The sequence below is a fragment of the Oreochromis niloticus genome, linkage group LG5 (genome assembly GCF_001858045.2).
Source record: "Oreochromis niloticus isolate F11D_XX linkage group LG5, O_niloticus_UMD_NMBU, whole genome shotgun sequence".
Taxonomy (NCBI): Eukaryota; Metazoa; Chordata; class Actinopteri; order Cichliformes; family Cichlidae; genus Oreochromis; species Oreochromis niloticus.
This window is the reverse complement of record NC_031970.2, coordinates 5,827,565-5,841,353: the sequence shown is the minus strand read 5'-3', so window position 1 is coordinate 5,841,353 and position 13,789 is coordinate 5,827,565. Positions and strand designations below refer to the sequence as shown.

The 13,789-nt window shown below is 39.7% G+C and overlaps 1 protein-coding gene across 1 annotated transcript; it reads left to right on the top strand.

The window, feature by feature from the left end:
- Window positions 1–302: 302 nt before the first annotated feature.
- Window positions 303–13,000, top strand: soat2 (sterol O-acyltransferase 2). The gene is made up of 16 exons (XM_003451859.5): window positions 303–425; window positions 2,244–2,396; window positions 2,565–2,623; window positions 2,741–2,880; window positions 2,982–3,035; window positions 4,219–4,326; window positions 4,856–5,138; window positions 6,081–6,156; window positions 6,861–6,945; window positions 7,355–7,400; window positions 7,657–7,786; window positions 8,225–8,322; window positions 9,766–9,864; window positions 10,049–10,184; window positions 10,629–10,774; window positions 12,043–13,000. The coding sequence occupies exons 2-16, from the start codon at window positions 2,318–2,320 to the stop codon at window positions 12,097–12,099; spliced, it is 1,596 nt and encodes a 531-aa protein (XP_003451907.1). The 5' UTR covers window positions 303–425; window positions 2,244–2,317; the 3' UTR covers window positions 12,100–13,000.
- Window positions 13,001–13,789: the final 789 nt, after the last annotated feature.

Below are 13,789 nucleotides of genomic sequence, written 5' to 3'. Positions count from 1 at the left end.
ACAACTGCGCTTTAACAATAAGCAACATGCTTTTTCAAATAAGAGCATAATTGCAGATGCTAAATAGACCTGTGATATTTTCTATTTTGGTCTGAATTTTGACCCAGATTAGACACCTTTAACATAGCGCACAAAATACATGCTATGAATGAAATTTGTATTAAGTATGTTGGATAAGTGAGACATTAGGGCACAGGTCAATGTTGTGCATAACCTCATAAATCCAGCCAAGGAGGTAAAGTTTGATTGGGCAATGGATGATCTGGCTGCCCTGGGCCAGGAGCCAAGAGGGTAAAGTGCATCAGGAGGGGACACAGATCATAAGACTTGTATCATACTTAAACAACAGTCAGTATCAGTGGAAACTGACTGAAACAGAGGCTCTCATCCTGTGCACTGCTGAGTGGACCTGAACTTAAAAGTCTGTGAGTACACATCTAATGCATATTTATAGAGCATGTCACATCTACCTGACACAGCGATATCTGACATTTGACACTTGTATTATTTAAAGTCTACAGTTTCCGCTGTGGGCAATTTTTAAATTAGTAGGAAGCGCTCGACATGAGTGTTGTAGCCAACACTGAACACTAAAGAAGATCACAGGTCTTAAGCTGCCTAAAGCATCGCGCTGGATATAAATTTTATATAATGATGGCAGAACTGAGTTATTGAGTTCAAGGGTTCGTCTGTGAATGGGCTATTAAACCAATGTTGCATGTACCTCTAACCACACAGGCAATTTTTCATGTAGGTAAAAGTAGGTCATGAACCCAAATATGATTTTTAAAACAGCTCTATGAGTAATGTTTTCTTAACACATCATAGATTTTGCTGAAAATCTATTAGTGCTGGCTGCTCATGAAATTAAGTGAAGCATCAGTTTAGCATTTTGACAAAAGAGACAAAGTTCATCAATGCAACAAATCAAAAGGAAAGTAACAGCTGCTCGGGCTCAAGTAGAAAGGTCAAGCCAATAAATATTTTCTTAAACAGGACATAGACTCATCAATAATCTTAGAGTTGTTACGATAAGGGTGATTTGCTTTAAAAACCCTATATGACTGTGTCTGCAGCTGCACAGCGTCTAATCTGAATATCTTTGTGAAGCATATCTGTTTAACGGAGGAATGACCAGAAAGTACGGGTCACTAATGAGGTCAATGACTGTTTTTTACCCCACAACGCAACCTCTCTGCTGTGTAGCTGATCTCTTATAACCTGCAGTGGAGACGCAGGTCTTTATCATTTGTTTAGATTGTTTAGCTTGAACTGCAGTGACTTGTGGCTTGTTGTAGAAAACCACTGTGGGTAACCACTGTTCCACAACCCCGAGCTTACAGGTGTCTTTGTCCAGACATGCAGTTCTTCACTTTTTCAGTTTTGGATTCACACGATTGATTTCACTACACCGGCACTGAGGCTCATCAGGAATGATAATAATCTCTGACATGAGGCAACCAGCCAGCAACGAGCCGGTGACCTGATGTAATCTCTCAATTTATCGTGGAAGATCCTCTCACATTATTAAACTTTAACAAAAAGCTAAATTCAGGTTGAATCTCATGGCAATTGTGGCAGCTGCTGCACTGCTGCTGGTGGGCTGAAACACACAGGTAAACAGTAAAGTACTGGCAGCTAGATTCATTAAACTCTCTTATTAATGGAAACTGTTTTTTCCCCAGTAAAATAAAAATATGCATTGTATCTAATATAAACTTTAATAGTGGATCTTATTTTAATTTTGCATTTATTGCCATTAATTCAGTCTTTCGTGAGCTATGACAAGGTAATTCCCCCTACTACTTGCAGTTTACTGATATAGAAATACTTCCAGTTGAAAAACTGCTCCTGAGGTCTTTACCTTTAACGCTTCTTAGCCACACAGACACTGGAAACATCCACATCCACAACATTCAAAGTGAAAACACAAAATAATAAAATATACCCATCACAACACTAACTCTAAATGAAGGATTTGAACTTAAACATTCATGTGTGTCTTACTAATGTGCAAAACTATACCAGTAAAAGTTGCTTACTGTTTATAGGCTGTTCTCCACAAAGTATTTACAACATTTTACGTGTCACAAGTTTGCAAAGAATGATATATTAATGCACACAGCTTACTTTAGTTTAACATAAATGTGTTACAGTTATATTCACCACAATCTACCTAAAAGATTTCAGCATGAGCTATACACATGGAACAAATAAAAGCATTACATCACTCACTTTGACAGGCATCAGTACAACAGCACGTGCATTCATTGAAAACAGCATTTTCCGAGACTAACCTCCAGTCGTGAGGGTAGCCATGACGACCACAGAGGCTGATAGCAGGGTACATAATCGGAACATCAAGGCCCGACAGTCATCTGACAACTCAAGCTCTGGTATGGACAAAATGCTGTTTTATACTATATAAAGGAAGTAATTTACATTTATTTTAAAGCTGATCTTTCAGTTCTGTCTATTTTTACACAGTTTTAGGTGAAAGATATATTCAGTATATTTGAAAGTTTAGCAAACGATGTAAGAAACATCTGTTCTTCTCTCTGCAGCTGGCAATCATGATAAGGTGGCGGAAGAAGATGCGAGGCAGTGGGAAAGATGTACTGAGGTATTTCATCACTGTTTCTTTCAACAATGGATGAAAGTAGGAAAGAGCTTTACAAAGGTAGCACAATTATCGAAATATAAACTGTGATTTAAAATACTTTTTTTTTTCCTCTCGTAGAAGATCAAAATAAAAGTCATGGAGCAGGTTCAGGATCAGCTCAATGAAATTCTAGACAGAGTTCTGACTGAGTCCGTCCAGTCCCTCTCCAACACCCAGTCAACGGTAAATGGAAAGACAAAAAATATAAGCTCATCCAGGTAAGCATGAGACACATATTGGTCTGTAGGTCACCGTATTTTTCATGCTAATCACTGAAGTAAGCGTGTGTATCTGGCTTTCTTTTTATGCTTTGTGTCAGATCTCAGAGAATGGATGATGGCAAAGTGTTTATGGCCAGGGCGTCACTGCTGGAGTGAGTATAAAAGATGCAAAAACACCCAAATTAAATGAGAGTTGGGTTTAGCACAAGGTTACAGCTGAGGACTAGTGTTCACTAGTTCGACTGCCTGATCTACAGATTGTCAGTGTACATAGTGCTACATCACCAAAATAGTTTTCAAATAGAAAATCATAATTTGATTGGGTATATGCATGGTTTGTGCATTTTATTAGGTACACCTGTTCAACTGCTCGTTAATGGACATCTCTGATCAGCACATCAAATGCACATTTAGGCATGTAGATGTGGACAAGGTGACCTGCTGAAGTGCACAGTGAACACAAGAATGAGAAAAAAAATGATTTAGGTGAATTTTAATGTGGCATGATTGTTTATGCCAGACAGGCTGGTCTGAGTGAAGCTGTTTACTTATTGGGATTTTCCCACACACATCTCGATGGTTCACAGAGAATGGGTCAAAAGCAGACGGGCTACAGCAGCAGAAAGTTCACATGGGCTCCTGGACATACCAGACATACAGACTGAACAATGGAGACTGAAAAATCGTTGCCTAAATCTAAAGTCTAAATTTATGCTGCTATATTCAGAGGGTAGGGTCGGAATTTGGTGTAAACAACATGAAGAATGTATTCATCCCGTTTGTGTCTGTGGGTCAGGCTGGTGATGCTTTGATGATGTGGGGTATAATTTTGGCACACCTTGGACCCCTTAGTACCAAGTGGCCATCATTTAAATGTGACAGCCTACCTACGCATCATTACTGACCCTCTCCTTCCCTTTATGACTGTCTACTGTCTACTCATCTTCTGATGGCTGCTTCCACCACAAGTGTCTTAAACATGAGTCATCTGTACTCAAATGTCCTGCACAGTCACATTCTATCTCAATCCGAGAGCACCTTTGGTTTGTGATGGAACCTGAGAATTACCTCATGCAGGCCGATAAGTCTGATGCTATCGCTTCAATATGGCCTTAAATCTCTGAGGAATGTCTCCGGTACCTTTATGAATCGGCGACACAAAAGGGAGTCCAACCCAGAGCTAGCAAGGTGCACCCAATCAAATCTGACTGGCACGTTTTTGTAAACCTTTACAATATTCACAGCAGAGCTCGCACAGATTTATCAAACATGGGGCCATTTTATTGATTTTGTTGTGTATTTATTTGTGTCTGCGTCTTTCCTCCTCTTCCTCAGTGAACTGTTCGAGATCAGCCACATCCGGACCATTTACCACATGTTCATAGCTGTTCTCCTCATCTTCTTTTTGAGCACTCTGGCTGTTGACTACATCGATCAGGGCAGGTCAGTGGGACATGTGGATGTGTGTGTGTGTATGGCACTGCCATGTGTCAAACTCTTTAACCCTGAACCAAATCTAACAGAAACTCAATTAATCCAAGTCAATAGAGACTTCCTGTTCTCTTCTTATCTCCCGCCTTCCTTCCTTGCCTCTTTGCTCATCTGGTAGCAGAGAGATAACGAATCAACCCCTCTGAGTATTTCTTCTGTTGCTTTGGGCAGCGTCGTAATGATTTGGTTTTTGTTTGCAGTTGCAAATGTTTCTCATTTGAGCTAGTGCCAGTGGGCAACTCTGCTGTGTGCAAATTATTTGATCCATTCAGCTTCAGTTAACAGTGATTTTTATTTTACATGCGCTAAATGATTCTGCACAAATAATACTATCACACTTGTGACACTTTTCTTTAAAAAAAAAAAGACACAGCTGTAAGTGTGTGTTTAAAATCTATTAATATCATCACTGGAGGGGCCAGTGTTTGTTTTGTTCAATGTTTGGTTCTTTTCTTCTTTATTTGTTGGTTTTCAATCCCAGGTTAGTGTTGGAGTTTGACCTGCTGTTCTACGCCTTTGGGAAGCTGGGCACGGTCACTGTAGCCTGGGCCATCATGTTTTCTTACACGCTGATCGTTCCCTATTACACCCTGCTGTTTTGGGGCTCTTTGTACCACAAAGTCCCCTCCAAGTTGGGGCTGTCTCTGGGGACGGGGCTGATCCTGTCTGTCATACAGACCTGCATACTTGGAGTCTTCCCCATCTATGTTGTTGTGCACCACCAGTTGCCACCTGCATCGCGGTTTATTGTGATATTGGAGCAGGTGAGTCTGTCACACGTGCAGCCCGCCATTTTTTCATTTACTGCATATTCAATGTAAAGAACCACTTTGCATTCAAATGCAACAGAAAAAAAAAGATTATTGGTAATGACCTGTGCTAGAAACACACCATATCATAGATAACATTACACACATATTCATTGGCAATCATAGGTAATCCAAATTGTAGAAGCAGTAATTCACTGCCCTCAGCTGGAACATTGTGATAAGGATAGCCTGCTAGCCAGAGATGGGAGCTTTCCAACTGGAAAGCCACCAATAGAGAAAGCATCTCTGGCAGCAGATCTCACTGCAGCCAGCATTTGAACATCACAAACCCATACACTAATACCTCCTCATCCTCTTTACCACATCGGCCCCAGCCTCCAAAATCAGTCTTAGCACTAAAATCATTTTAGCTCTGTTTGATGGAGTGAGATAATCTCGGTGCTTAGATGCTTCTGGGAAACTGGTCATGATCCTCATCTGACTGAGTCCAATCAGTCTTTTTTGTATTTACATGATGTTCATAGCATTTATAAACAGCTGAGTTTAATGCAGAAATTAAATATTCAAACTCCCTGAATTGCCCCAAAATGCGGTTCACTGCTGCTTTATGATGCTCCCTGCTATACGCAGATTGATTGTGCATCATCTCTGAACTGCAGTTTATGACAAATTAAGCCAACACGATGAACCAGTTCTCCAATTGTGCTGCTCTCTGTCCCACCATGCTGCGCTGCTCCCTGTTTGATGGGACTGCACATAAATCATGCGTCAATAACAAAAGAGAAACAAGAAAGAAAAAAAGAGATGGGGCTGTGAGTATCTGGATGTTTCATTTCTGGCAGCTTGTCAGTTCTTGGAGTGAAGACATACATGTAGAAGCAGCTAACACTGATACACTGTCTCCCTTCACGTAATAACTGTATCCATTTTCTCCAGATTCGATTCCTGATGAAAACCTACTCGTTCTTAAGAGAAACGGCTCCTGTTATCATGAAGAATGCTCCAAAGGAAGGTATTGTATTGAAGTCCGGTGTATTTACTCTCCGGGCACTATCATTACTCACAGTGACACTCCCGGAAACATGGTGAAAAAAATGACTTAAATAGAACTCTGCAGGTTACCTATGTAATAATTCACGCTGACGTCAAAACTAACAATGAATCTGCGGCTAGAGATGCTCTTGTAAAGGTCTGTTAGTGGGAGATAAAAATACGAAACATGAGGGGAGACCAAGAGCAAAAACATGAATACTTAAAACAAATGCCCCCTGGAGAAAACTGTAGTAGTGACTTAAGTAGTAAACCTGACATAAAATCGAAATGGAAGTTAAGATCATTTCTTCACACAGAAGGTCCGTTAAATACATTTTTTATAGAGCAGGGCTGTAATACAAGTTTTAAAGGACGCCACACTAGCTGGAATAAACTACAGCAAACCATTTAGTAAAACTGATGAGAGTCTTTAAGGCAGATAATTTGGTATAATGGCTTAATGATTCAGCGACAAACCGAGTGTTGTTTAATTTTTAAAGACAGCCTCTTGTTTACAGGTTCTTGCATTAAAGGCACAGTGAAGCTGTGAAATGAAATGAATAATGAATGAATCAACAAGAATTTAATGTGAAGCCAGTTTTAAAATAATTTAAAGGTTTTGGGGCTGAAAACTTGGGACACAAACATGATGGCCGTACTAACAGCGTTGTCTTGTCTTTTCAGGAGAAAATCCCAGATTCCCAACATTCTCCAGCTATCTGTACTTCCTCTTCTGTCCAACACTCATTTACAGGGAATCATACCCTCGGTAGGATATATTAACCCCTCATTTTGGCTGGTTATTTATGCTCTTCTGTTCTAGTAATTATCGAAATTATCTATGTCCAGTTTTCATAAAACTGGAGGTTCTGTCATGTGACACAAACTCACAAAACCAGCAAGGATTTTCTTTTTTATTCATTACAGCATCAAATCCCATCTCTCCGAATCTATAGCTCAGCAGCTGCAAACATAAATCTAAAATGGCCAAAAAACAACAAGATGCAGTTATAAGCAGTCGTGTTGATCTGAGATTAGATGCATCGTGGAATCCCTAATCTGGACCGCAACACTAGAGACAAATTCAGGCAACATGAAAACTGATAAAAATTTCAGAACAGAGCACACATTCAGAATAATCTGACATCTGACATTTATGAAATGTCCTTTTGTTGCAGAAATCGCCACATACGATGGAACTATGTTGGTATTACTCTTGGCATGGTGAGATAAAATGTTTCTTTCCTATTTATAATTCAGCACTTTTGCTTTGAATATCTAACAAAAGACTTGGTAGGGTCTGCTGACCTAAAAAGAAGTTTCACTTCTTTATACTGAAATAATCTGAAGTAATAATATATCCCTGATCGCAGTTATCATTAAGCCATCTCCACATTTGTACTTCTGATTCTCGTGTGTTCTCCGTTTCATTTCCTCTTGTATCGGATGTTCTTGAACCTCTTTGATGTTCACTTTGCAGATTTTGGGGTGCCTGTTCTACGGCTACTTTATCCTGGTGCGTCTCTGCGTGCCGGTCTTCAGAACCCAGACCAACGTACCTTTCAGTAAACGAACAATGGTTCTGGCTATTTTTCACTCTATATTACCAGGTATGTCCTCTTATTCAAAGAGTGCTCAGCTGTACACACACAAACTCCACGTGGCCTTTTTTTCTACCGTTTTTCCCCAGATGACACTTACAGCATTAGAAAGAAGCTGTGTGCAGGTTAAAGTTCATCTCTGACTCTGATTGTGACATCATTTATGTTTATACCATCCATTATCTCTCATACGCATGAGACAGCACTGGTTAATATTTTACTAAGCCTGCAATGTAGGAAAGGACTCCAGAGTGTCGTTAAGACAGTGATAAGATGAAAGATGCTATCATGAATCTGAAACAAGTAATCAAAGGCTGAAATGTTTATGACTCCCTTTGAGTGCAATAGCATCTGTGCCAAGTTACAATTCCTCTGAGAAAACTGGGGGCAATGCCCAAAATAAAATCGCTCCATGTAATTCTCTCCGTCTCTGTGCATGTGTTGCAGGAATAATGCTCCTCCTGCTGTGTTTCTTTGCCTTCCTGCACTGCTGGCTCAACCTCTTCGGGGAGCTCCTGCGTTTTGCTGACAGAATGTTCTATAAGGTGTGCGGCTGATTTTTGTGGACACTTTAATTGGTCCAGTGGTCATTTTCTGTTTCTGTGCTGTGGACTCATTATTTTATGAAATGCTTACTTTTACAGACAAGCAAATTCTGATTAATGACAAGTGAAACGGCAGCAGGGTGGCCTGCTGGTCCCCAAACAGTTTTACTTTTCCATCGCTGAATTCTGTTGATTTATTTAGCTCTTGAGCAAGAGCTGAAAATACTTGCTTATCGTGGTTGGCCACTTTTACTTCCACAAATCTTATTCGCTTATGGCACTCTAAGTACGCCTGAGGGTTTGAATGAATTTAGCTATAAAAAATATCAAGGCACTTGGGGGAATGTGGGGCAGGATTTTACCAGAAAACGTCTGTGCGGTTGTGTGTGAGGCTTTTCTTCACTCTTATGTATTTTCATCATAATCATACTCTAATGTTAGCCATGGGGCTTTTTGTAGGTTTGTGCAAAAAATGGATGTAAGACAGCTAGACCATGTTTTGCAAATTTCATCTTTGTTTTAAAAATACGAAATAATCTTGAAAAGATTCTAGTGTCTGTATTTTATGTTAATTACAGGATTTGATTCACCTAACTTACAATGTGGCTACAAATTGTTCTTAACCTTTAAACCTCTTATCTGCCCTGGATGCATCTCTGTGATAGCGCTTTATTGGTTTAATAATGTTCAAATGAAACTGCTCGTCAGCTGAAAAAGTTGGGCCACACGTGCATAGGCTGTATATAAATGATGGCTATGCCACTGTAGCAACACCCATTAGATAGTGAAATGCTGTTTTGAATCCTTGGGTTGAGCATTGTGGACTTTTCCTATCTTGGTATTTTATAACTTGTAATGACAAGTCTGACTGAGACACTGAGTACACTGCACATCCATACATGAGTCACGAGGAAGCCACACCCTAAAGCATACCCTCTTTTACCAACAACCCTAAATAAGACTATAAATTACAGAAGAGAGCAGCATGGTGTATTAAATCAAACAATAAAACAATTAGATTGTGTTTAAGACATTAGTAAAAAGAAGTCACATTTTAACCAGATGAGTCACCTCCTGCTGGTCATTAAAAAGAATGCATGCACTGGCTTTGTTTTTCTCACGTCTGAAATTTACGTGCAGCTTTTATAGAGAGGTTTCGCACACAATCAGAGATTGCACTGAGGTGTCTGTTTAAACCGATGAAGATTAAACCAGTATACCCACCCAGGAACTTGATGCACTGTGCAGAACTGCATTGCTTTCACCTCCAAGACCGATTTACAAATGATTAGTTGTAGGGTTTGGTATAAGCTAAGATGGTTTAATAATAGTGAATCTATCATCAGTAAAAATAAATGATCAATAATAAACATTCAGTCCTATTCAGGCCTTTTTCTTGATGTTTTTATTCTGATGAGTGACTCACCCTCTGTTTGTTTTTAGGACTGGTGGAACTCTACGTCTTTTGCTAACTATTACCGTACCTGGAACATAGTGGTTCATGACTGGCTGTATTACTATGGATACAGGGACTTTCTTTGGGTGAGCAGAGTACTAACACTGCAGACTAACACATGTATATTGAACAAAGCAAATCTCATAACTCTGTTGGTTTCATCTCTGTTTATAAACCAGCATGTGTGTGGCAATTTAACTCTTGTTAAATCAGTCTGACCCCTGAACTTTCAGCCAAATCCTCTTTCTGTTCACTCTCCAATCCCTGCAGCTGTCAAACAGGAAATTCCGAACTGCTGCCATGCTCTCGGTTTTCATCGTCTCTGCCGTCGTCCACGAGTATGCTTTGGCCATGGGGTTCGGCTTCTTCTACCCCGTCATGTTCTTGCTCTTTGCTGTCTTTGGAGGTGAGGGATGTGTTTATTATTCATGGGACAGTCGTTAGCGCAGCATAAATAGATGGTAACTTGTGTGCTGACCCAGCTACAGAAATTCATTCATTTGCCTAAAAGCCTTTTAAAGGGAGAAAAACACAGACACATTTTTCATGTCTACATCATTACTGCTGATAGAAGCACTGTGTCTGAGATGCCTATCCATAGCTTGTTAAAAATATGTAAATGTCGGCTTTTACTTTGAACACTGTGCTTTCAAACTTTTGAGTTAAATTCCTCAATTATTCACCAAAACACTGTAAAAAGTGTGTTTTTACAGGACTCTCACTCAATGTTTTGGTTTCTTCTCACTGCGTGTCCTTGTCCCTTTATCGACCTGCTTGCTCAGCACAAGAACAGATACAAAGAAAGGACCGAAAGCCCATTAACAACATCCCCTTTCCCATCTTCTCTTAGTGGCATTCAACTTCACCATGAACGACAAGCGACAGAGCCCTGTCTGCAATATCATCATGTGGGTGTGTCTCTTCATCGGTCAGGGTGTGCAGGTGTGCCTGTACTGCCAGGAGTGGTACGCCCAGATATACTGCCCACGGACAGGGGTACGTACTCCCACGTTTGACCGAGATCTCTGTTTGTAAAGTTTGTTCCTTTTTTATGTAGAAATTGCCTTTTCTCCTCTCCTCTATAAATAGTTTCTTCATATCATTTAATAGAATCACATAGAAAGCAATCCTAAAAAAGCCATTTTCCCACAATGTCTTACTGGGCTTACGCACAATCTCAAAATACAATCAGCCAGCTCTTCAGAAAGAAGCCATACACCAGTATATTTTATAGCATCAAATGTGGGTCACAAAACATGCTTTCAGTCAGTTATCTTACTTTACTTCTCTGGATACAGAAGCACAAATTTGGCTAAAATCCATAAAGCTTGACAGAAAAAGAGATGAGTGACTTCTTTTTGCAGAAGAATTATGAAGAAATGTGTACTCATACTGGGAGAGTTCACCTCTGAGAGACTTCTTATTGAGTTTGAAGTCATGAAAACAGTTTTATTCCAAACTGCTCGAGTAGTGAAGGTTTGTGCAGAAATCTATCCTGATTTAAAGTTGTGGATTTCAAATTAAACACCAAGTTATTTATTTGTTTGTAGATGTCATTAGACAGTACTTTGACCCCTGCTTTAGATGCCCTTAAATGGAAAATAGGTCAGCGGGTGAACAAACTTAAAAATAGCTGACTATAAGACTGGACTAACAGGCTAGAAAGGGAAAACTCATGTACTACACAAGCACATTACGCAACTACTGCTTGAGTAGTTTGATGCTGGATGTCACACAGACGTCAGCAGCAAAATGAGAGTGGTAACAAACAGCCTCTTCCACTCCTTCATTATCCTTAATTGTCTGTTCTCATCCCCAGTGATTCATATATTCATTACTGTCCTGCAGACTACATGTATTTGTGGAAACACGTGTACACATAATCCCGTGCTGCAGATTCACGTGTGTTGAGCGGCAGATGTGAATAAAAGTGTGACATGTTTTTAACACTTTAAAAGTTGCTTTCCGACACCGAGAGTCTGATGAAGTCAGAGATGTAAAGGATTTGCTCGACAGATGGGCTCAGTGCTTACCACACTAGGGACAACTGTACGTCCGTGTATCCCCAGAGGAGGAATCCTCTAAAGCCAGTGGAATAATTCACACACACAATGGCTTAACACAGATAACATCTGTGCTCTCTGCACAATTGAGAGAAATGGATGTTAAATCTACTAATAAATGAATAAAATGATTAAAGTTACTAGAAGCAGGAGAAGTGCGGCATGTATATTTGGCCCAATTCTTTTGCTTTTTCTCAACAGAATAGTTTCTGGGAGCTGGTGATGCCTCGATCTTGGTCCTGCAGCTACCAGAGATGAGGCCATCCCTCTCGCAGGCAGGAGGAATAAATGATGAAGTCTGAAAGTCTGAAAATGAAGATGGAGCTCTGCAAGGCCTGATGGACTGAGTGTGGGAGAGAGCAAGGTTTTCTGTTATCAGTGCGTAAAAGATTTATTGCAGTCAGGATGTCGTGTCACTGAACTATTTCAGGTTTTTATTTGTGCTGGTGGTATTTTTATCATTAATTTTCATTAAAATGGGCTGTAACCGAGCATGCAGAACATATAGAACATCATACCATCTGATAACAACGGCACATAATACAACCTGGTAGTTCAGTGACATTTAGACTTTTGAAAGGTGGAGCTAGCCCAGCTGTTTCCCCTTTTATATGAGAAGTCAGCCTAGTCATATACACAATACTGTAGAGGAGAAAAATAAGTACTGTATGATTACAAACCATACAAGATCTTAATAAATAATATTTTTTAAGCATTAAATACATTTAAATATGGTATTAACAAGCCCTTACAGGCTTCAGGTTTATTACAGTTAGAATATTTAATTGCATTTCATGCCTAGCTTATTTTTATTCCAGACATGTTTACAAAAACATTTTTGTTCTTTTCGTTATTGTAGATTTTTATATGAGTTTTCTGTTTGTAGGACTGAAAAAAACTTAAAAGTGACAGAAAACTTTAAACAGGCTTTGACAAACACCGGGCACCTGGCCTGCAGTGTGTGTGTGCGCGTGTTTAATCCTGCCTCGGTTGACATTCAGCTGCCAGGGGTTGGCTGGGAAAGCAGGTATCTTAACCAGCCAACCACAGGCTGCACAGCATCTTATCAGTATGCTACAAAGCCTCTGTTTGCCTGCCTGCAACGTCATCCAGGAAGAAGAGGATTACCATTGGTACAGTGTTTGCATTAATGATGTAATGCTCTGTAAACTGATATACCGTAATGCCAGCGGGGCTCATGGAGGCAAATGCAGAACAGATAGTTTTAGAGTGAGTGTCAAAGCAGAAATGAATGGATTTAGTACATTAAATTTTGTTTGAAAATAAAATTTGTTTGCATTTTCTTTATTTAAAAAAAATCAGCATATTGTGTTTTTTTATCTCCAGCTTTCTTTATCAGGAAATATCTATACATACCTCATTGCCAATAATGAGTCAGAGTCTATCTTCTGCATATTAATCTAAAAGGGAATGACGCTTTGCAGAAATAAAGATAATAAGTGCAATCTCTAGTTATTTAGCCACATAAGGTCATGGGAACTGGCAAAGCTTTTTATATAAATTAAGCAGAAATGGAACAGCTGGTAATTCATTTGGTAAATCTTCGTTTTACAACAGGACTTCTACGATCGGGAGAAATATCAACTTTTTCATCTGCTAAAAGCTTCACGGTGTTCACTTGAACAGCAACAGTAAAGCCGTGAGCCTTGAAAACAAAAAAAACAAAGAAAGGGGCTTAAAGAGGCTAAAATGTTCAATAATCTGAGGGAAACAGCGAGGATATTACATTTTCTGTAGGTTTTCACAAAGTTTGATCCCACTCACACATACTGCAGCATTATTATACACCCAACAGCCACAGTGTGAAAACCGCCTCCCCTCAGTGTGTGCAGATCTCCCTCCTGTTACCCAAACTGATCCCTCTGATGACGGACAGACTCTCAGGGGGGTCCTGTGGTGTCTGGATACAGGATATTGATGTTGGATC